Source organism: Periplaneta americana, chromosome 13 (assembly GCF_040183065.1).
Source record: "Periplaneta americana isolate PAMFEO1 chromosome 13, P.americana_PAMFEO1_priV1, whole genome shotgun sequence".
NCBI classification, from domain to species: Eukaryota; Metazoa; Arthropoda; class Insecta; order Blattodea; family Blattidae; genus Periplaneta; species Periplaneta americana.
In genome coordinates this window covers 125,463,765-125,487,083 of record NC_091129.1, presented here as the reverse complement: position 1 = coordinate 125,487,083, position 23,319 = coordinate 125,463,765, and the positions used below count along the sequence as shown (strand labels likewise).

Here is a 23,319-nt window from a genome sequence, read left to right as displayed (position 1 = left end):
CAGGCAAAGAATGGACCGAAGTTTATCTTAGAAAGCATGATGAAAAAGATATCCAGATAGTCAATATAATATAATATAATATAATATAATATAATATAATATAATATAATATAATATAATATAATATAATATAACTTTAAACTTGTGATATGTCAATTAGACTGAACTCCAAATAAAACAATATTATGTTATATTATACGAACGAAGTTTGCTCGTTTTTGTATCAGTACGGTATATAAATACACCATTTCATCATGCTTTTAGAAATGGATTACCGGCGCCGTAGTTGTCAAATTTCAAGGATGGACCACATCAGGAATCAGGATGTTCGTAATATAATGCAGGTATCAGGAGATATCTTACAATCAGTGGAAACTAAACACCTGATATGGTATAGGCATCTCCAGAGAATGTCAGCTGACCGCTGGCCTAATAAGGTCTTCAACTGGACTCCCGCAGAAAAAAAGAGAAGAGGAAGACCAATGAAAAAATGGAGCAAGGAGGTTTACAAATGGGCGATTGGCAAAACCGGAGTACCTGGAAGTTGAGAAGCGGGAGACGGCGACAGCCGTAAAATTACTCGCAATACATACATACATACATACATACATACATACATACATACATACATACACACGCATGTTCCTTCAACAGTGAATGAGCTCCACGTGTATTCAGATAACTGTGGGGGACAAAATAAGAACCACACACTTAGTAGAATTCTGTTGGCTGATAAATAATTCAAAATTTCCCTGTGCAAGGGCATTCTTTTTTGCATTGCGACAGGTATTTTCTTAGAAAAATATTTGGGGCTAAGAAGGATGAAGTTACAGGAGAATGAAGAAAGTTACATAACACAGAATTGCACGCATTGTATTTTTCACCTGACATAATTAGAGACATTAAATCCAGACGTTTGAGATGGACAGGGCATGTAGCACATATAGGCGATTCCAGAAATGCATATAGAGTGTTAGTTGGGAGACCGGAGGGAAAAAGACCTTTGGGGAGGCCGAGACGTAGATGGGAAGTTAATATTAAAATGGATTTGAGGGCGGTGGGATATGATGGTAGAAACTGGATTAATCTTGCACAGGATAGGGACCAAAGGCGGGCTTATGTGAGGGCGGCAATGAATCTCTAGGTTCCTTAAAAGCCATTTGTAAGTAATAATAATAATAATAATAATAATAATAATAATAATACAATAATAATTATAATAATAATTTATTTTAACTGGCAAAGTTAAGACGTCGGCCTGGTTGACGCAGTTGGTATAGCACTGGCCTTCTATGCCCGAGGTTGCGAGTTCGATTCCGGCCCAGGTCGATGGTATTTAAGTGTGCTTAAATGCGACAGGCTCATGTCAGATTTACTGGCATGTAAAAGAACTCCTGCAGGACACAATTTCGGCGACGCTGATATAACCTCGGCAGTTGCGAGCGTCGTTAAATAAAACATAACATTTAAAGTTAAGACCGTAAGACCTTCTTTTCCATTCAACCAACAAAGTATATACCTTACATACATACTTACATATGAATGAAATTAATAAGTTAAAAAAATTGAGCTCGATGAAAATTACATAATACAGAGTTATGAACTAAACAGTGTGCAAACTGAGAATCAATTTAAACTAATATACATGAAGTGTTAATATAAGGTCTGCTTAAACGTTTCACATTCAAATTAATAAACTACATGCTAATAAAAATTCTCAGCGGCTTATAATATTGTTAAAAATTGATTGCCGTCCACTGTTATGGAGTAATGATTGGCATATCTGATCGTTATACTAGCGGGCCGGGTTCAAATCCTGGTTGGCACATGTTACCTGGTTGAAGTTTCTTCAGGGATTTTCCCTCAACCTAGTAAGAGTAAATTCTAGGTAACTTTAGACGCTGGACTCATTTCGCTGGCATTATCACCTTCATTTCACTCAGATGCTAGATATCCATCGCAGTTCACAAAGCATCGTAAAATAAACCAAAAAAAAAATTGAATAGTATAGAGGAGAAACAATCAAAGTCACAGTTCTCTTAATAATAATAATAATAATAATAATAATAATAATAATAATAATAATAATAATGGTAATAATGGCTTTATTTAACCTAGCAGAGTTAAGGCCGTAAGGCCTTCTCTTACACTCAATCAGGATTCAAATTTGCTTACATAGTTGAACATAAAATTGGATCGGAATTAAGTAATTACATACTAATACAATTTAGGTACATAATGAGATCAAAAGAGGTAGTTACATAAAAATTTCCTCATAAAATAAAAATAAACATAGTGGAATACATATTAATGTTGTTAGAATCAAAATACGAATCACATAAAAGCAGAAGCCGATAATTCAATTTAAAAAATGTACACAGTAAAAATAAAAATAAACACATTAGTAAACATATTAGTATTAGATTACAATTAAGTAGGATTTACATAATTAGCTAAACCAGAAACCGACAATTCAATAAAATGTACACAAAAAAAATAGATTAATAATAAAAAAACAACACAGTGGGATACATATTGGCGTTAAGTGATAAATGAACACGATTTACATTATTACACAATAAAAATAAGAAACAAAAAAAAAATAAATAAATAAATATAGTGGAACACATTCCATTAAATATTTGCAACGCGTTAGGTCTGGCAACTCGTCATAAGATATTTTTCTAATTTACATTTAAAAGAAATTAAAGTTCGGCAGCCCTTGACTTCAGGCGGCAGAGAATTCCAGTGACGAGAAGTAGCAACAGTGAAACATGAAGAATAAAGAGATGATGTGTGGAGTGATATTTCTAGCGTGTTATCATATTGTGACGGGGTATTTAAGTTATGATACCGAGAAAGACTGTGGAATCGGACAGATAAGTAAGAGGGAGTAGAGGTGTGCAAAATTCGGTATAAGAGAGAAAGGGAATTTAACTTTCTCCTCTCATTTAACCTGAACCTAATGGTGATGTCATCATCTAATTCAGTATATTATTGCAATATTTATTGCTGTCCCTAATGGAAAAATAAGAAAGGATGACTGTATCCGTGGTGATAATTCTCGTTTGTAAGTTCTGAAAAGAAAAACACATACATTTTTCAATGATGACATCACTCTTAAGAAAATTGTGACTTTAATTGTTTTTCCCTTATATTCTTCAATTACTGCCAATATGGGCTTTTCCCACTAGAACCACACATCACTTCCGTCTTACCTAAAGCTACCAACATTTCACCAATAAATAGACAATCTCAGAAGTGTAGATAAATCCATTATAAAATAACTCCTTGAAGAAACGGCTAATTACACGGTAAACAGTTAGAATAACTTCAAAAATATCTGAAAATCTCAAAGCAATGTATATAATTCGGAGAAACGTGTATTCGTATCTTTAATAAAGAATTTCGGTATCACGGTTCTCACAGCGGATAACGGTAACAGACTGTTATTCTTAACAACAATTCTTACATATAAAAGCTATATACAGTGTATGGCTCTATCACCTTGAAGATTGAACCTGTGTATAATTCCAAAATGTTGGGAATGTTAAGTCCTAGACACGATGGCAAGCCCGAAACTCTTCTTCTGAATACAATCATCGTGAAAGCCTAAAATCTTATATACTGCACGAGTAGTTATAAGGTGGGTGCTCCTGTTATGGCCATGTTCCTGATATGGCCACCCCCGTATTGTGAGTTAGTTAACCAAAAAATCCGCTAAATTGCAGCAGCATCCAGTGAAAGGGCATCCTGGTATGTCACTTGATCGTTTTCCATCCAGTCAGGTTGAGCAATATGGCGTCAGTTGCCTGTTTTGCGGTTTTCATTTGACCTCTTCTTACTTTTCTCTGGTAAGTCTCCTTTGTTTTATGCATGTTTTTCAAATACTTGTTTAATGAAAACCATCGTACTCCATTCAGTTTTTAATGTACTGTTGATTGGTGTTGTAGTTGATGGCGTATCTTTTACGATTTTACGATCAAACGATTTTCGTGAAAGCTTACCTGCTCCTGATATGGCCATATCAAATGCACCATGGCCATATGAAGTTCATTTCACTTTCATTTTTTCACCTGACAAATTTACATGCCTTATAGCTGGGATTACGCAAAAATTTTGTATTTTAAGAAAAAAAACTTAATTTTTTTATGGAAAAACCTGTTTTGACTACACTTTTGAATTATAAAAAAGATTATTAAGTGTCACATTTATTCATTTTACACCAAAATTATTTAATTTTAACACAACTGCGCTATCAAACTGAAAAAAATCACGATTTGTAGAACATGGAACAAGGGTAGCCATATCATGTGCACATGTTCCTGATATGGCCACTAGGTAGACTTTTGGAATTTGGGACTTTTTGGACAATTAAAGCTATTTTTATGGGGAAAGGAAATTGTTTTAAGAAAGTCCATTAGACTGAGAACGAGTAAGAAAATAGTAATATACGTTACAAGAGCGGTATGTTCACGTTTTCATGTTCGAGGAAAAGATTGAAAAAGCGAAACGTAGTTGGGCTTTTTTAATTTCCGAGAACATGAAAACAAAATACCGCTCGTGTATCGTACATTATTTTGTGCGAAGATCGTTTATTACATACCTGAAAGAGGAATTTCTAATTAGTTGCAATGAAATCTCCATCTTGGTTTCTGTTTAATGACGGCAACTTCGGAAAACCAAAATATCTTCCTTCAACATTGTTGCTATAAAATGTTTTCTGTGTTTACTATACTCCAGCAGGCAGTGATATACGTCTGTCTTTTTTTTTCCCCCAGTCTATAAATGCGAACTTAAAACAAACGGTAAGGTTATGTAATGATTTATTTTTCATTTTAATATTTTAACAATATTATTTATATAACATATTGCAGTAATAACATCGGCATCTGGAATCTTGTTGATTTTTTCACGGCTTCCTTAATGTTACTTGTATCAGGAATAAGTTTCGTGGAGTAGTAGACTTTACTTAATTTTTGCAAATATTTAAAAACAATAATTAACATTGCAATTTAGGTGAAATTGCAGTGGTAAGTTTCCAATTTATAATTATTACTATGTTAAACGTCTCTAAAAATAATATGTTAAAAGCCTAAAGCAGTAAAATGAATGTCGCGCTTAAGTGGTAAGAAGAGGGAAATTGTTATGTGTGTTACGTTGGGAATACTGAATGTGGTATTTCACGCTTACCGCGTATTGGTTCTGTGCGGAAAACAAATACGCACGATCTCGCACAAAAGTGGTTTACATTTTTTTCAAAACTGCGGCTAGAAAAATTCTCAAACCTTAGCATGGCCATATCAGGGACACCTACCTTAATTTGTGTTCATACAATCACAAGGCCGTAGACTGAGAAGTGTTTATTTTACGCACCACCGTCTTGTCTCTTGTTTATAATTGGAAGCACAAATCGCATCTTCCGTTAAGGATCGCACGCGATACTTGTGGGCGGATGTTACAGGATAGCGTCCGCATTCCTGTGGCACTCGACAGTGTAGCTCTCGACCGAGATGGTGCTGCAGCATCCGCCGTTGTCGTTATTGAGTTTCTTGGCAGCCGACGTCGACGGTGTGGGCGACCCCGAGTCCTCCAGGACCGTAGCGTCGCTCGGCTGAGTTTCTTGATGCTGCTGCTGCTGCTCCTCTGGCGGCGCTGGCCCGCCGTCGAACACAACCTCCCAGAGGTAAGGGTCCTTCTTGAGTGTCACGCAGAGGAAGACGCTTGCCATGATGCCTGCCACAATGAAGAGAATCAAGATGCCGAACCCTATAAGGAAGGTAATCGTGTTGTCTGGGTCGGAATTGGGATCTGCAGGGCTTAGCGTCGACGCGCTGGGGTTGATGAAGGTTTGAGTGTCGTTGTCTTCGAAGCCCGCAGACTCCAGCCTCTTAGATTGTTGCATCGTCCACCAGTTGCCCAACCAATGGTCCTGCTGCAAAACAAAGCAAAGCATGCGAAATGAATCTTTGTGAAAATGGAGCAAGTCGGCAAAGATTTTAAAGGAACTGACCCAATTGTAGTTCAACTCATAGTTTTCTCAACATAAATATCAGTTCATTTTGTTGTACGGTTTAAATATAGGCGCTAACTTACCGGAAAAAAAAATATATATTATTTCTACGCGTTCGGATTTTTTATTATAAAATTTTGTTCCAGCAAGTAATTCAGAACTCGTTCCGAACTACACTAGGTGTTCAGTTCAAAGTGTGTCATGGCTCGCTGTATGCAGTCATGTGGCTAGCCGATGAGCCTAGAGAATTCAATCTTCCTACACTTCCGAAGAGGTGTATAACCTATGAGGCAGAGAAGTTGCCTAGCAAGTACGGCGTTCATTCTGAAGAGTACGTACCGATACGTACGGTAACGCCGGTAGTGGCAGGAATGTGAACTGTTTGGAAATACGTACTGTCGGAATATGGGGAGAGGGTTAAGACGATTACTTACGTATTTGTTGACATTAACTTCGACGGTCAACATGGATACGGAGCATTTGATTTGTGTTATGGAATGTTACCGTACGCAACCGATGATAACAAATACCCTGCGTACGACTTGCATAGTTCGAAAGAGGTTACGGTAGAACAGACCGTACAGACCGCCATCTGTTGCTACGACGTTCAAGTTATACCGTACACGTTCTCAAGTTCAGATTGAAGAACGCCTTAAATAATAGGCAACTTCTCTGACATATAAGCTGAAACTCGTTTCAAATCGGTGACCCAACAACAGTGACATCATGACACACTTTGAAATGAACACCCAGTAGTCGCGACGCTGTTATTCCCGGCGTGACTCCTCCTCTTTGCTTACGTCTTAGGAAGTGAAGGCTCTATAAAGTCTAGGTAGGTAGTATCGTTCGCCATTTTTGTTCTTTTATTGCCGAGCTACCAGACGAGGGATCTATTTGCCAAACCGTTAAAACATTATCATGTCGTAGCTCCTATGATAATAAATCAAACGCACTGTAATTCAGCAAATAATTGAGCAGCAAATAACGTCCTCGTGTGCTTTCTGCGAACCCAACGAAAGAGCCAAAATGGCGGGCGATTATATTAAGTATTTATCGAGCCTTAGGAAATGCATGACGTCTTCATCAGCGAATTATAAGACGCACACATTTAAATGTAGCCGATCTGCAACGTGATTGGCTGCCGGACTATAATACCGAACTTCTTACGACGCATGCGCCGGTTGTGTACTGTATCAGAACTAGTTTCGGATTTTACGTTGTTGGAACGTTATAATCCATCCTTATCATCCGAGGCTTCTGTTGAGACTTGAAAGCAATGTAAAAATGACGCTCAATGGGTTGCTAGCCCAACGAGGTGCAATTGGTGGGGTTCCCACCTATACAGCATGCATATGACATTTCAGTTATACCGCTGATACTAGTTTGAGACCGTAACAGGCCACTTGGCCTAATACTTGTTAGGATGATGATGATGATGATGATGATGATGATGATGATGATGACGTTGTTGGAACGTTTCTTGAACTGTTCTTTCTCGGCTTTCGGAGTTTCTTCTCATATTAAAATTATATTCATCTTCCAAACCTAATTCGTCATAAAATATATCATTATCGCCTTCCTAATCACTCATGATCAAATATTTTTTATTTTAACCTGCCTAGTCTCGAATCATTTTAACTTCAGATTAAACCATCTGCGCATGCGTCAACAGTTCAGAATTCTCACGTCAGTTCTGCTCTTAATCGAGAACCAATATCACTCGTTCCGAACTAGTTCAGAAGCACGTTGGAACAGGGAGCTGGGAGTTCAGTATCGGTTTGGAATCAGTTCTATTCTTGTTGGAACACACATTGAGCTACTGCGCATGAGCAGGGAGTTCAGAATCGATTCCGAACCGTGCTGGAACAAACCTATGGTGTCGCTCATTTGTCGGCATTTCTGAATTAATGATCAAATAGTGTTGTAAGTTACCGCTGGAGCGCATTATTTCATTGTAGTGTTCTGAACTGAACCTGGAAATAAAATGAATAGCTCTGTAACTTAAATAAACTACGAAGAATATACCTGGTTGATTCAATATTTCCCCAATCTCATCCCATATGTCCTTTTTGCATATTACATTGCTATAATTCTAATTTGACAAATTGTAAAGCTCTTCATACTGTTGGACTAACAAAATAAGCTTTAATTTATTCCTTCAATGTTACCGCGTTTGGGGGCCTTGCAATCCATATACTTTTCATGAAATTCTTTATTTCGATCTTGGCCAGTACGAAAATCCGTTTAGAATTCTCTGGCCACAATTCTGGACGGAATACAGTCATGCGGGCAGAGGCGATACGAACAAGTGGGCGATGTTCCGTTTAAAATAACGTAAAGAATAAAAATTCGAACGGGTCGTACAAATCCGTTCCGTTAAGTGAGCGCCTACCTCAAGAAGATGCATGTACCTAATTTATTTTGCACAAATTTATATAAAGCAGCTGTAAGTATATTGTAATCATTTCTAATGTTATTTTTCTGTTTAGTGAAAGTCTGCATTTTAAAATAGTTCATTCAAAGTAACGAATGTGTTCATAGCAAACCTGATTAGGCCCAACCTCAGCACATCTTAAGCCATAATCATATTTCCTTAATTCCTACCCTTCCTCCATTATCCAGCCTTGAAGTTTAATGTAGTCTAGTATTCAGAACAAAGCACATTAATATAATTATTTAGTGTCTTTTCTCACATTTAATTTCAGCAACCAGAAGATCAATGTTATAGGAGCATAGGATGTTTACGGTTATTGTTGCTTTACCAATTCTAAGAAAGATACGGAAAGTTTCGGAAGTACAGACTTACTTAACAGCTTCGTATATATGTGACTGAGGTGCTGACAACACCTCGCGCGACTGCTTAAGAATTAAGCTTACTCACCCTTCACGTTTGTGGACAATATAATATGGCTTTCTTAGTTTATGACAAGCAAAAACTAGAACAGGCTGGAAATACTTAATGATATTTTCTTAACAGAAACTCACGAAATACAGTCATGACTATAACAACAATGACTTTGCGCCTCAATGACTTTGCGCCTCTCGGCAGTAAAAATATAAGCAGTAGGTTATAACATCACAAACGTATATGGTGGGAAATTTGAAGGCACTATCAATATATTTTTCGTAATAATTGTTGTATGCCATTTTGTCCTAGTTGTCATTTTAGGCCAACCTCCCCAACTTTAGTACAAATGTGGATACAATGAATATAGGCCTAATGTAAACATTTATTACACTATTTATTAGTATTTGAAAATTCTAGTTATATTATTCACACAGGTTAATATATTATTTTTATATTAAAACTACGAGTATTTACTAAATAAAACGAACTTTACTAGTAGTAGTACGCACAAGCAAATTGGGGGATGTAGGCTTATGTATAAAATCTTGATTCTGAACTTTTTACAATTGCTGAGGAATAAGAGCAATTATTTCATCAATTATTTTCATTATATTTTTCATATTAAATCTTTTAAAATTCATTTGTAGTCTTTAGGTTAACAACTTAAAAAATTTGCATGCCTTACTCAAAATGATATATAAAAGAAAGTCATAATTTCATGCAGGGGTTAATAGATAAAATTAAATTGTTTATATTACAAAAGTCGGGCTAGATAAGGTTCACTTTACTCGGCCCCATCAAGTTGTCACTATGACGTACCTACTATCTTCGCCAGGGAGTGCGGTTGAGTCTAACTTACATATGCCAATAGTTATAAGTACGACAGAAAGCTATTGCTGTCATAAAAATGTGTGACTATAGGCTACTTCCTGAACTGAAAGTATCAATGTCTTTAAAAAGTCAGTTTTCAGCAAAACCACTGGCCATATGAAAAATATACGGAATTTTTGTTCCAAATAGCATCTTCTATCACTTTCGTGCGTAAAGTCACTCGATGCCCCTACACCAGTTGTGGGCAAAATGAACGCAACCCCCAACACAGGATTTAAATGGCAACAACTACATACTGTGGGAGGGGTTGCACTCTACAGTGCAGTGACGGATTTACAGACAGTTGCGCCACTACACTCCTACCTACCATATGTAATTAGAATAGTCCATTCACGTGATATTTAATTAATCATTTTTCAAAGCAATTTCTTCGAAATTGGGATTTATATTTGTGCATGCTATTTTCAGTTGCGCAAGGAGATGAGCATCGCTTAAGCGGGATCTGTGGCTGGACTTGATAAATTTCATTTTAGAAAACAGCTGTTCGCATTGGTAGGTTGATGAATACATACCGTCATTTCCCATAACTGTGGTCCTGGAACATAACTATGATCCACGATACAACTATTCAAAGATCATTTTAGAAGTAACATAAACCGTTCGTAGATAGTTGCATTGACTTGAATTCAAACTACAGTACAGCAAAAATATAGATAAACGAGGTACTACGTTATGGAGTACAAAATTTGAATAGGCCTAGTTGTATCGTGGACCATAGTTGTGTTCCAGGACCATATTTATGGGAAATGACGGTACTCATTATTTTTGAAGCAAACTGTCTAAGCAGTGGATATGTAGTACTGGACATCTTTTAAAAATTTTAGTCCCCAGTAGACCTTCACATTCTGCTTTCAAGAAGCCATTATTCTGCAAATCCAGTACTTTTAACTGCAATTCAGGGATAACATTTTCAATTTAAACATGAAAAGGAGTGGCAAAAATATTGAAATCTTTCTCCATCCTTTGAAAATCACTGAATCTGTGTTCTTTGAACTCGTATAACAGGTGATCTATTTTAAGAATGTACATATTTAAGTTCGCGTCTTGAATATTTGTAACTAATCCTAAACATGAGAAATGAAAGAACCGCCTTTCTTGTAAGTGTGATATCCTCACGATTCATGTGATTCTGCGAAAGACATTGTATCACTAATGAAGCTCCGAAGTACAGCAGTCCAGTATAATCCGCCACGTACACGCGCAATATTTTCATGGAGTGGGGGAAGGGGAAGGTAGGAGGTAAGTTTGATGCTTCGCTGAGGTCTGACGTCACTGAGGCAATGCCACAGGAATGCCCACCGTTGCCCTACACTCTGTATAGGTTAAATAGATATTATTTTTTTTATCGTGAATGATTATAGGTGAGCACAAACAAATATAATGATCATGATATAAGCAACATCGCAAGAACAAGAAAATATTCTCCCTAAGATTTATGCGAAATCATGCATTTCGTGAAAAATCTTTAAATTTGTTTAGTTCGTATAAATATAAAGTAAAATAATATAATTTATGTTTTCGTAAATGTAAATTTCTTTGTATAAAAGCAAGGAAAGGGTTTATTTCCTGGTCAATTGATACGAATTAGTACAAAAAATGGCAGAATTTATCAATGCTCCGCTTTCTTTTCGCCAATATTCATGTTAGTAAAGAAATCAATTACTGTACAGCCAACGCAATGAGTTGTTGAAGAATGTGAACACACCGTAGCTTGTCCCCTTCCCCTACGAGCCAACCACAAGGCCAGGTAAAGAGCATGTGAACCTGCGTAACTGTCTACATTCTCCGACAATCCACTGTGCTGACTTTACAGTGCAATACTTATCCTTCAGACTGTTGCCAATACATACCACAGTCAACTATAACATGCTATGCAGCCTGCTCACGTTGCAGCTTCGGGCGACATCCGCATGGCGCTGGTTACTTGTCTTGTGGCAACTGAAATTCAAATTGTTTACATGTCACCCATGTGCAAAAGTAGCTAAATTCACTTGACAAGAATTTTGGAAAAAGCCGAAAAAAATTGTAAAACCACTCCCATTCAACTTAAGACTGCAATTTTCTTTCCAAAAGACACAAGCATTTCACTCTACAAACGCTGCAATAGATAGATAGATAGATAGATAGATAGATAGATAGATAGATAGATAGATAGATAGATAGATAGATAGATAGATAGATAGATAGATAGATAGATAGATAGATAGATAGATAGATAGATAGATAGATAGATAGATAGATAGATAGATAGATAGATAGATAGATAGATAGATAGATAGATAGATAGATAGATAGATAGATAGATAGATAGATAGATAGATAGATAGATAGATAGATAGATAGATAGATAGATAGATAGATAGATAGATAGATAGATAGATAGATAGATAGATAGATAGATAGATAGATAGATAGATAGATAGATAGATAGATAGATAGATAGATAGATAGATAGATAGATAGATAGATAGATAGATAGATAGATAGATAGATAGATAGATAGATAGATAGATAGATAGATAGATAGATAGATAGATAGATAGATAGATAGATAGATAGATAGATAGATAGATAGATAGATAGATAGATAGATAGATAGATAGATAGATAGATAGATAGATAGATAGATAGATAGATAGATAGATAGATAGATAGATAGATAGATAGATAGATAGATAGATAGATAGATAGATAGATAGATAGATAGATAGATAGATAGATAGATAGATAGATAGATAGATAGATAGATAGATAGATAGATAGATAGATAGATAGATAGATAGATAGATAGATAGATAGATAGATAGATAGATAGATAGATAGATAGATAGATAGATAGATAGATAGATAGATAGATAGATAGATAGATAGATAGATAGATAGATAGATAGATAGATAGATAGATAGATAGATAGATAGATAGATAGATAGATAGATAGATAGATAGATAGATAGATAGATAGATAGATAGATAGATAGATAGATAGATAGATAGATAGATAGATAGATAGATAGATAGATAGATAGATAGATAGATAGATAGATAGATAGATAGATAGATAGATAGATAGATAGATAGATAGATAGATAGATAGATAGATAGATAGATAGATAGATAGATAGATAGATAGATAGATAGATAGATAGATAGATAGATAGATAGATAGATAGATAGATAGATAGATAGATAGATAGATAGATAGATAGATAGATAGATAGATAGATAGATAGATAGATAGATAGATAGATAGATAGATAGATAGATAGATAGATAGATAGATAGATAGATAGATAGATAGATAGATAGATAGATAGATAGATAGATAGATAGATAGATAGATAGATAGATAGATAGATAGATAGATAGATAGATAGATAGATAGATAGATAGATAGATAGATAGATAGATAGATAGATAGATAGATAGATAGATAGATAGATAGATAGATAGATAGATAGATAGATAGATAGATAGATAGATAGATAGATAGATAGATAGATAGATAGATAGATAGATAGATAGATAGATAGATAGATAGATAGATAGATAGATAGATAGATAGATAGATAGATAGATAGATAGATAGATAGATAGATAGATAGATAGATAGATAGATAGATAGATAGATAGATAGATAGATAGATAGATAGATAGATAGATAGATAGATAGATAGATAGATAGATAGATAGATAGATAGATAGATAGATAGATAGATAGATAGGTTTATTCGTTTCATAATATTCTTACATTTGCTTTATAGCATAGAATAAAGAACATGTCAATTCTTACGTTTAACATATAAAATGCTAATATGAAATATGTACAGAATTACTACCTTAATAACAGTAATATTTTATATAATGCAATATGTTGACCATTTAATAGTATTAAAATATTTACACAGTACTGTGAAATGTCAAGAATTCATCTACAGAATAGAAAGTGTGAAATATTAAGTAATTTTTTAGTTTTACCTTAAATAATGTAGAGTTTTGGCTATGATTCTTAATGTCTTCAGGAAGACTATTAAACATTTTTATCGCCATGTAACGTACTCCCCTTTAATAGCATGATAAATTTTATGATGGCGTATAGAAATCATTCTTTCAGCAAGTATTTATACTTTGTATGGCTGAATTAGTTGGAAAATTTTCTTTATTACATAAGACGAAATTTATTAAGGAATATATGTACTGATTTGTTAAGGTCAGAATCTCTAATTTTTTTTAATAATTTATACGATTCTCTAGCCATTGCTCTATTATTCCAATGGCTCTTTTTTGTAATAAGAATATATTTTTACTATCTGCAGAATTTCCCCAAAATATTATTCCGTAGGATATAATGGAATGAAAATAGGCAAAATATATTGTCTTTAAGATACTGCTGTTTAGAAATTGTTGTAACGACTTAATTGCGAAGCATGCTGATCTAAGTTTGGAGGTTATTTCTTTGATATGATTTTTCCAATTTAATCTATTATTAATATGCAAACCAAGAAATTTGGTAGAACATTGAATTCATTTTTATTTCCTTTCAGTGGTAAGTAGGGAAAATGTTCCCTCTCGTAGTCATATTTCAACAAGCAAACTTGAATTATACAGTTTGCACTACATCCATGTAGACTTTATGATTAATTTTGGAATCCTGCACTAAATCATCTTACTCATTTTATTCATTTTTTTCCCTAATCTGAGGTGGAACATCGTTTTGAATCAGATCGAGGAAAATTTCAGAGTCAAAAGAGATTTTGGGATTATATTCGCGCCTATCTTTATAGTGAAGAGCGTACGTCACTCAGTTTCACAGGTTTGAGCGTAACACTTATTGGAACTTCTGGGATCCTTGAGCTAGCAGAGGACAGTCTTCCTGGTCAGGATTTTTGGCTCGCCTTCTTAAATTCGCAAAACGGTTAGCCTTGGACAAAAACGCTTTTACAGTTTTATTCCTTGTGAAAATCATTTTATTCCCGTTCTGAAACTGAAAATACCACTGCATGGCTGTTTCAGAGCTTCAACAATGTACAGCCTCTGGTCAAGAAGCAAGCAATCTTTTTCAAAACGTAACACGCTGAAAAGAAAAAAAAAAAAAAAAAAACTTAGAAAATAGTGTAGCCAACATATTTTTATAAGCATTTTCCTTCCTAAACTTTAGCTTATAGAGAAAAGAAATAGGTAGTTGTATTACCTAAGATTCTCTTGCAACATGAAGTTTGATGATACATGCATAATACATGCATAGATGCATACATAGCTACGCCTATCTACATATGTAACATTTTATGCAATGAAGACGTATGTACATTAATATCCCATATACGAGCATGCATATGCATACACATACCGACGTGCAGAGGACATTAGGAAAAAAACAAAATTATACGAAAATATGTACAAGTATACAGGGTGTTTCAAAAACACGGGGCATAATTTCTGGTATGTATTTCCCACATGTAGACAATCAAAATAGTTCATTACAACGTGTGTCCGGAAATGCTTCATTTCCGAGTTATGGCCTTCACAACATTGAAATTCACCGGAACGTTTTTCTTTCCTCAGATCGTTGTCATTACAGAAGATGTTCAAAATGTCCACCTTCTGCTTGAATACAGACCTCACATCGATGTCTCATTGACCTGCGAACAAGATCCCAAACTCCAGGAGTATTGCGTATGTCCTCAGAACATGCCACAATTCGATTCCGGAGGGATTCCAAATCAGGCACCGGAGACGAATAAACCAATGATTTTAAATGGCCCCCCCAAGTAGAAATCGAGAGGGTTTAGATCAGGTGAGCGTGGAGGCCAAGCAATTGGAAATCTTCAATCCAAGTACCGGCGAGCCGTACGACTGAAGTGTGCAGGAGCGCCATCATGCAAGAAGTGAATGTGTTGACGATTGATCAGTGGAGTGTCTTCTAAAACATGAGGTATGGTGTTTTCCAGGAAGTTTGTGTACGCCTGCCCCGTAAGTCTGTTTACAAGTACATGGGGTCCAACTAATCGATCACCAATGATACCGGCCCACATGTTGAAGGAGAACCGCACCTGGTGTTGAGATGGAACATTTGCACGTGGGTTTTCATACGCCCATACATGCTGATTGTGGAAATTTGTTATGCCATCTCGTGTGAACTGTGCTTCATCTGTAAATAATACTAAGGCAGGAAAGTTCGGATTTACACCACACTGCTGCAAGAACCACTGACAGAACCTAACTCGTGCAGGGTAATCTGCACTGCTGGTGACAGGGCCTGTACACATTGCAAATGATAAGGATACAATTGATACTCTTTCAACAGTCTCCAGACAGTCGTATGAGGAACACTGACTTGCAACGTTACCCTTCGTGTGCTGATAGAAGGAGTCATGTTCACAGCCTCCAGAATCTCCTCCTGTACTTCTGGAGTTGTAGATCTTGGTCGTCCCCTTCCCAAACCAGGAGAGTTAAAATTTCCATACTCGCATAGATGGTAATGGAGACGTACAAATGTCTTCCGATCTGGACATTGTCGCTGTGGGTACCTCTCCTGGTACAAACGACGAGCCAGCGCAGCATTGCCGTCCGCCTTACCGTACATGAAGTGTATCTCTACCAGCTCTTGATTTGAATACATGTCGCACAGTCTAACGCCTACACAACACTGAATGTAACCTTCGCCTCGGAATGAACTGTCAGAGTGCCCTCTTAATGTCTCCTTTGACGGCAACGACCTGCGGAAAGAAAAACGTTCCGGTGAATTTCAATGTTGTGAAGGCCATAACTCGGAAATAAAGCATTTCCGGACACATGTTGTAATGAACTATTTTGATTGTCTACATGTTGTAAATACATACCTGAAATTATGCCCCGTATTTTTTAAACACCCTGTATAGTCTGATCCGTTTGGGTACGAATAATATTAATTTATTATTATAAAGCTATTATGATAGTAGGAAAAATATCTTGCTGGTTATATTATGATTAAAAGAAGGGAGTTTTCATATATGACAATTAACAATGCATAATCTGAAAGAACAAATGAGAATATTATATATTAAAATGGGCATTACAAATCAACAGCGGGCACAATGTGTTCTTTGGTATGCTCAATTTGAGAGTGTTAAAAGAGTTGAAAGAGAATTTCGACGTGAGTATGGTGTGCGTAATATACCTAAACACGATTGCATAATGTTGTGGTATCGAACATTTGTAGAAACAGGTTCTGTGTTAAAAAAAAAAAAAAACATTCAGAAGGTCGCAGGCGAAACCCAGTACGAGGAGCAGTTATAGCAGATCTAACCCCTCCTGACGTCTTCGTGTAGGGTTCTGTTAAAGACATTGTCTATTCACAGAAACCCAGGAACATTGATGATCTGAGAATAAAACTTACTCAAGTTTTTCAACAAATCACCCCTCTTATGTTACAACGGACATGGGCTGAATTGCATCACCGTTATGAGTTCTGCAGGGTGCGCAATGGAGGTCATGTTGAGCTCTGAGGAATCTCCTAACTTTCAGTGTTGTATGGACAAAGTTTCAACAAATAAAGTTCAGTAGTAAATGTTTTACGTTGCTTTTATTTTATCCATACTCAAACGGATCACCCTGTACTTCTACAAAAATATTATCTTTACTGAATAAATTTTACAATAGATCTAAATTAATTCCCTTCTACTAAGTACACATTATGACAAATTGTACTTCACGTTGCCTCGAAGCAATTTACAGGGAATATGAAGGTGCGAAATTCCTGGTGCTCAATTTTTTGAGGCTGAGTGAGCCCGCCTGTCCCGAACTCATTTTTCCTGCGTGTGTCGGAAAGTTGAATCACCATCAACATGTAACGAGCTCGCTCATGAAATTAAGCGCCCACTCTTTATCCGAAGCTCGTTTACAGGGGCTGTCAATTGCAAGAGTGTGGATGTTGATATTATCGTATTACGTTTAATTTCCGGATCGGGAGAGCGCATCGAGGGCAGAGCCAGCAGCCTAGCGCAGACGGAAGAGCGATGACAGCACGCCGTAATTTGATTGCAGCCTTCTTCGATTTCTTCCTGCAACACAGCGACATCCTGTGTCACTCTCTCTCCATGCGATTATTTTAAGACAAGTTGCCCTTTCATTGTCGTCGTCTTCGCTGACTGTTACGTTGTCAATTATTATTGTCTCGGTGGTTGTTATCGTGTTTAAATACAGTCATCCTCGTGGTTGTTTGCATATTTTATTACTGTTGTCGTCTCGATGGTGCCATATAATTATTGTTGTTCTGGTAATGTTTACCCTGTTTAATATTATTGTCGTCCTTGATGATAGCTAGTGTGTTTGTTGTCGTTCTTCATAGTTGCCATGTGTTTATTATCGTTCTTGGCAATGGTTACCCTGTTTAACTGTTGTCCTCGAGATTATTATCGTATTTAATTATTGTTGTTTCGATGATGGTTACCATATGAAGAGTCCACTGCAAGAATGATGGATGTCACTTTCTTGTCGAAAATGAACCAAGACTGTCAATGTACAGCTTAAGACATATAGAATGTACATACAGAGTTATATGGCATTAACACTGATAGTCATTGTCCAGTAATGATCGGAAAATCACAGTTAAGCTTTGAGCGCTAAGCATTTCAAACTTTCAATTGCTTCTCCTGCAAAATGTATTCCAAATGACATCCATCTTTCTTGCAGTGGACTCTTCATATATAATTATTGCCTTTTTTATGAATGGCTACCTAGTTTACTGTCATTATTATTGTCGGCCTTGGTAGTGCCTAATGCGTTTAAAGTCGTTCTTGTGAATAGTTACCATGTTTAATTTATTGTCGTCTTTGATAATAGCTACCGTTTTCATTGTCGTTCTTTGTAATCGCCATGTGTCTACTCATATTATTGTTTTTTGCCAGTAGTTACAGTGTTTAACTACCGTCCTCGTGATTGTTGCCATGTTCATTTATTGTCATCTCGATGGTCGTTACCATATTATAGTAGATAGTTCCTAGTAATGGTTACCGTGTTTAATTACTGTTGTCCTTGATAGTGGTTACTGCGCTTACAGTATGTTCGTCCTTGGTAATGTTTACCGTGTATAATTACTGTTGTCCTTGGTAGTGGTCACTGTGCTTACAGTATGTTCGTCCTTGGTAATGCTTAGAGTGTTTAATTACTATTGTCCTTGATAGTGGTTACTGCGCTTACAGTATGTTCGTCCTTGGTAATGGTTACCGTGTTTAATTACTGCTGTCCTTGATAGTGGTTACTGCGCATACAGTATGTTCGTCCTTGATAATGATTACCGTGTTTAATTACTGTTGTCCTTGATAGTGGTTATTGCGCGTATGTGACCGTGTTATTTAGTCGTTCTGGTGTTTAATGAAATAATTATTGTCGTCATTGGTAGTGGCCACTAAATTTATTTTCGTTCTTGCTTTTTAATTGGTTATTTTACGACACTTTATCAACTGCTCTGGTTATCTAGCATCTGAATGAGAACGAGGTGATACTGCCAGCGAAATGAGTCCACTGTCCAACGCCGAAAGCTACCCAGCATTTGTTCTTAATTGGTTGAGGGAAAACCCCCGGAAAAACCTCAGCCAGATAACTTGTCCCAATCACGATTTGGATCCGGGCCCACTCTAAAAGATATTTATACAATTTTAAACTCAATATTGTCAGTACATAATGGGATAGATATTTCAGCATTCGGGACAAGACAGTCACATAGATAGTCATGAAAAAATTCGAAGCATTCCTTGAAATAAATCGGGGTTATGCCAGTTTATTTACTGTTATCCAGATCGTCATCGGAAAAAACGCGAAACATTTCAGAAGACGTTATCATCATCCACATCCATTTGTTTAAATATGCACCGCTAATCTCATGGGATGTCGAGAGATCACTTTCGGCATAAGAACATAATATCCAATCACTGAATGAACTTCAACTCCTGAAAATGTTGAGGAATATCTTGTAGCACATTGTGCTTCATGCCTTAATTAACTTTAAAATCGCATCAAAAACTATATCGTGACATTATATAAATGTATAATTTGTATGAAATTAATTTAAAAAGGTAAAGGTATCCCCGTAACATCCCATGAAGGCACTTGGGGGGCATGGAGGTAGAGCCCCATGCTTTCCATGACCTCGGCACTAGAATGAGGTGGTGTGGTCGGCACCAAGCTCTGACCGCCTTTTACCCCCGGGAAGGACCCGGTACTCAATTTTATAGGAGGCTGAGTGAACCTCGGGGCCGTTCTGAAAGTTTGGCAACGAGAAAAAATCCTGTCACCCCGGACCTTCCAGTCCGTAGCCAGCTGCTCTACCAACTGAGCTACCCGATATTTTGGGTTTTTAGTTACATATTTATGTACATATTTTTAGGGTCAATATTACATAAAAATCCGGACTCTAATGATTATACGAGTAGACTGAAGTGTCTTAAATCTGATATGAAATGATTTACATTCTCGACAGCGCAGCTGTCTCGAACAGAACTCTTTCTGAGGAAAGGCGTATCACCATTTCCTGCATTTCAATTCAGAGGGACTCAAGTGCAATCCCGCCGACTTCTGCGTGTGACACGAGGTGCAGAGTCATCGTAACGAGAAGCATCTGGCTCAATGTTCTATTGACAGGCGGGATGACATGACGCGCCGAAACACTCCAATTGGCAGGATTTAACTGCAAGTTAAACGATGGGTAGATGATGGATGAATGAATGGACAGACATAAATACCTAAATAACTGCCAGCCTAATACACAGAGAGAGGTGGAGAGGCAAGATCGGTACGAAATATAATTCGTCGTGATATTTTTCATTACGTAGAATATATCGACGAATGAAACGCTGAAGTTAGTACCGAGTGGAAAAAGTTTTCCTGAGAGAACTCACATCTAAATGACATAAATAATTTACTTTTCGTTTCACTCTTTCCAGTCAAATAATTAAGGGAACCAGGTAGTGATTAGGAGTCAAAAATCCGATTTTTTATTTTGTGTTTAAAAAAAAGTACAACACTTGCTCTTTAAAACAATATAAATATGCTCTTTAAATGGCCTCTTTAAATTTGGCGGTGCATGTAATTCATACATCTTTATCTTTTTAATGCAGTTTTCCATAAGTTGACATTTTCTCTGAAAGTACTGAATTAATATTTACATTTTTACAGTGTTTTCTGCATCCTTTGTTCTACATAGTAGACTTACGAGTTTAAGAATATCACTCACATAATACGATAAAAAATGTATCCATTGAAGAAACTTGCAAAACAAGTTAAACAAGTGCAATATTTTTTATGTTTCACTAGGGATGAAATATTTAAGTATCAAATATGTGTAGGTTTATTACAGTCAAATTACTTATCAATAGTACACACGTTGAACCATTACATTATTACATGAAATGGTATATAAAAGGATTATGTTATATACTAGCTGTACCCGTGCGCTCCGCTGCACCTGTTAGAAATAAATATAAAGTAATTACATAATTAAAATAGGACGTTTGATCCAGGGAACATTCGTGTTTGTTAGAAGGATAAATCGTTTAAAATGTTACTTAATTGAAATTGTATTTAAATAATTAAAATGTGATCATTTTGGTCCAGAGAGCACTCATTTGGTGCAATGACAATTCCTTTAACATGTTTCTTAATTATTATTACATGTAACCATAGTTTAATGAACATTGACATATCATTTAGTTTTAATGTGTAAACTTTATATTACTTGCTATATGTTTCCATTGAATTATGGTAATAACTTAATTTTAATCATTGTTTTCTACGTCTTCAGTAAATGGCGCTTGGCCCACTATGGTTCTGAACCTTTCAAATAACTTAAATAGTGATACAGCATAAACAGTGATATGTAATTATATTTCTTTCTTTCAAAAATGTAAGAATTCACGATCTCCTATGTACCATTGCCATGGAATGAATAAATGTGTTTTTTCTTCCTACTCAAAAATTTTATATTTTGCACATAGGAATTACTGCAGGAACAACAACGCTACAATGTGAGGCGGCGGTGAAAATGTATTGTATTGTTATTTTAAAAGTCTTGTATATCCTTAAATATCAGTCCTATCAAAATTTTGTAAAGAATAAAACTTATCGGAAATCATTTTTAAAGAAACGTTTGTTATGTAATATTTTTTATAAAAGTCAATAATAAGCGAGATATTTCGATTTATTTAATTCAGTCCCCCTTATAATCCCCATTTTAAATAAAGTATTTTGAATGCCATATAGCCTAAAATCTAAATTACAACGAACTTAATTTATATTAAAATTTTCATTTAAATCGGCTCAGCCATTATCGCGTGAAAAGGTAACAAACATCCAGACACACATACAAACAAAAAATTCAAAAAGCGATTTTCGGTTTCAGGGTGGTTAATTATATATGTTAGGACCAATTATTTTTGGAAAATCGAAAATTACCAGAAAAATTTCGGCTACAGGTTTATTATTAGTATAGATTATATATTATACTTATCGGACCCAACATGCCTTTAAAAATGAAATATTTAACTAAATTTTGCTTTATAATTTACAATATACATTCCTTGATAACTTATAACAATACAAGGTATATGAGTGAAGATTGTAGCAAGTAATGTACAGTACAGTAGTGGCAAAAAAACCGGATCGACCCTTGTAGCTGATTTCAGAGCCTTGTTCACTTCAGAGCACGATAGACTGGTAACTAAGACTTTCGTGGTTCGAATCCTGCCTGGGAAGGAAACTTTTTTTTTTCCTTATTCAAATTTATTACCAATACTTTTGGATTGCAGCGATATTTTACTACTTAATTAACTTATTATTCCCAGAACATGAATTTTAATCGAAAACTATTTGGAATAAATTTGAATAAGGAACAAAAAAAGTTTCCTTCCCAGGCAGGATTCGAACCACGAAAGTCTTAGTTACCAGTCTATCGTGCTCTGGAGTGAACAAGGCTCTGAAATCAGCTACAAGGGTCGGTCCGGTTTTTTTTTTTTTTTGCCATTTGACTGCAACAACCTACTCTTATAACAATGTCGATAGTTAGGGCCACAAGGAAAGGGAGTTGTCCACTTGGTTAATTAAATACCGGTATGCTGGCGTCACCACTGCGCCGGGAGGATACCGAGATGGGAAGAAGTTTGAGAGGTACGGCACATGACGGCGTAACTAGTTTTAAACTGGTAACAAGTTCAGAAATCCTATTTGCAGAACAACTGGACTGTTAGACATTCGGAAATTGGAATAATTAAGCTTCCAGGTCCCTCACACATAATTGTGTTAGCAAATTAAATTAAATTTGTTTACCTCCGGGGCATATTTATTAATTTCAAGGCTTAATGTGAGCTTCCCCTGCAAAAATTCGTTTCAGTTAATAGCATTATTATTACTAGCGGATGAGCTGTGTCGTGCAGGGTTCAGCCGACTGCGCTGCTCGTGTTTAATGTCCACAGCAAAAAATTAAGCCGCACACACTTTTATTGCACTTCATGCAGCAACCATTAAGCGTATATTTTACGCAAAATTGAATTAATAGACTTGGAGGCCGGTATGATTAGTGACAGAAGGGCTGATAATATT

The 23,319-nt window shown here is 35.9% G+C and overlaps 1 protein-coding gene across 1 annotated transcript in view; it reads right to left on the bottom strand.

Moving 5' to 3' along the window:
* Positions 1–1,223: 1,223 nt before the first annotated feature.
* The window catches only part of Pten (phosphatase and tensin-like protein), a 232,732-nt gene continuing 210,636 nt past the window's right edge, over positions 1,224–23,319 (bottom strand). The window contains exons 11-12 of the mRNA XM_069844074.1: positions 11,603–11,690; positions 1,224–5,935 (exon numbers count right to left, since the gene is read on the bottom strand). Coding sequence (XP_069700175.1) covers positions 11,635–11,690 — 56 coding nt within the window. The 3' untranslated portion in view covers positions 1,224–5,935; positions 11,603–11,634. The remainder of the gene's footprint in view (positions 5,936–11,602; positions 11,691–23,319) is intronic.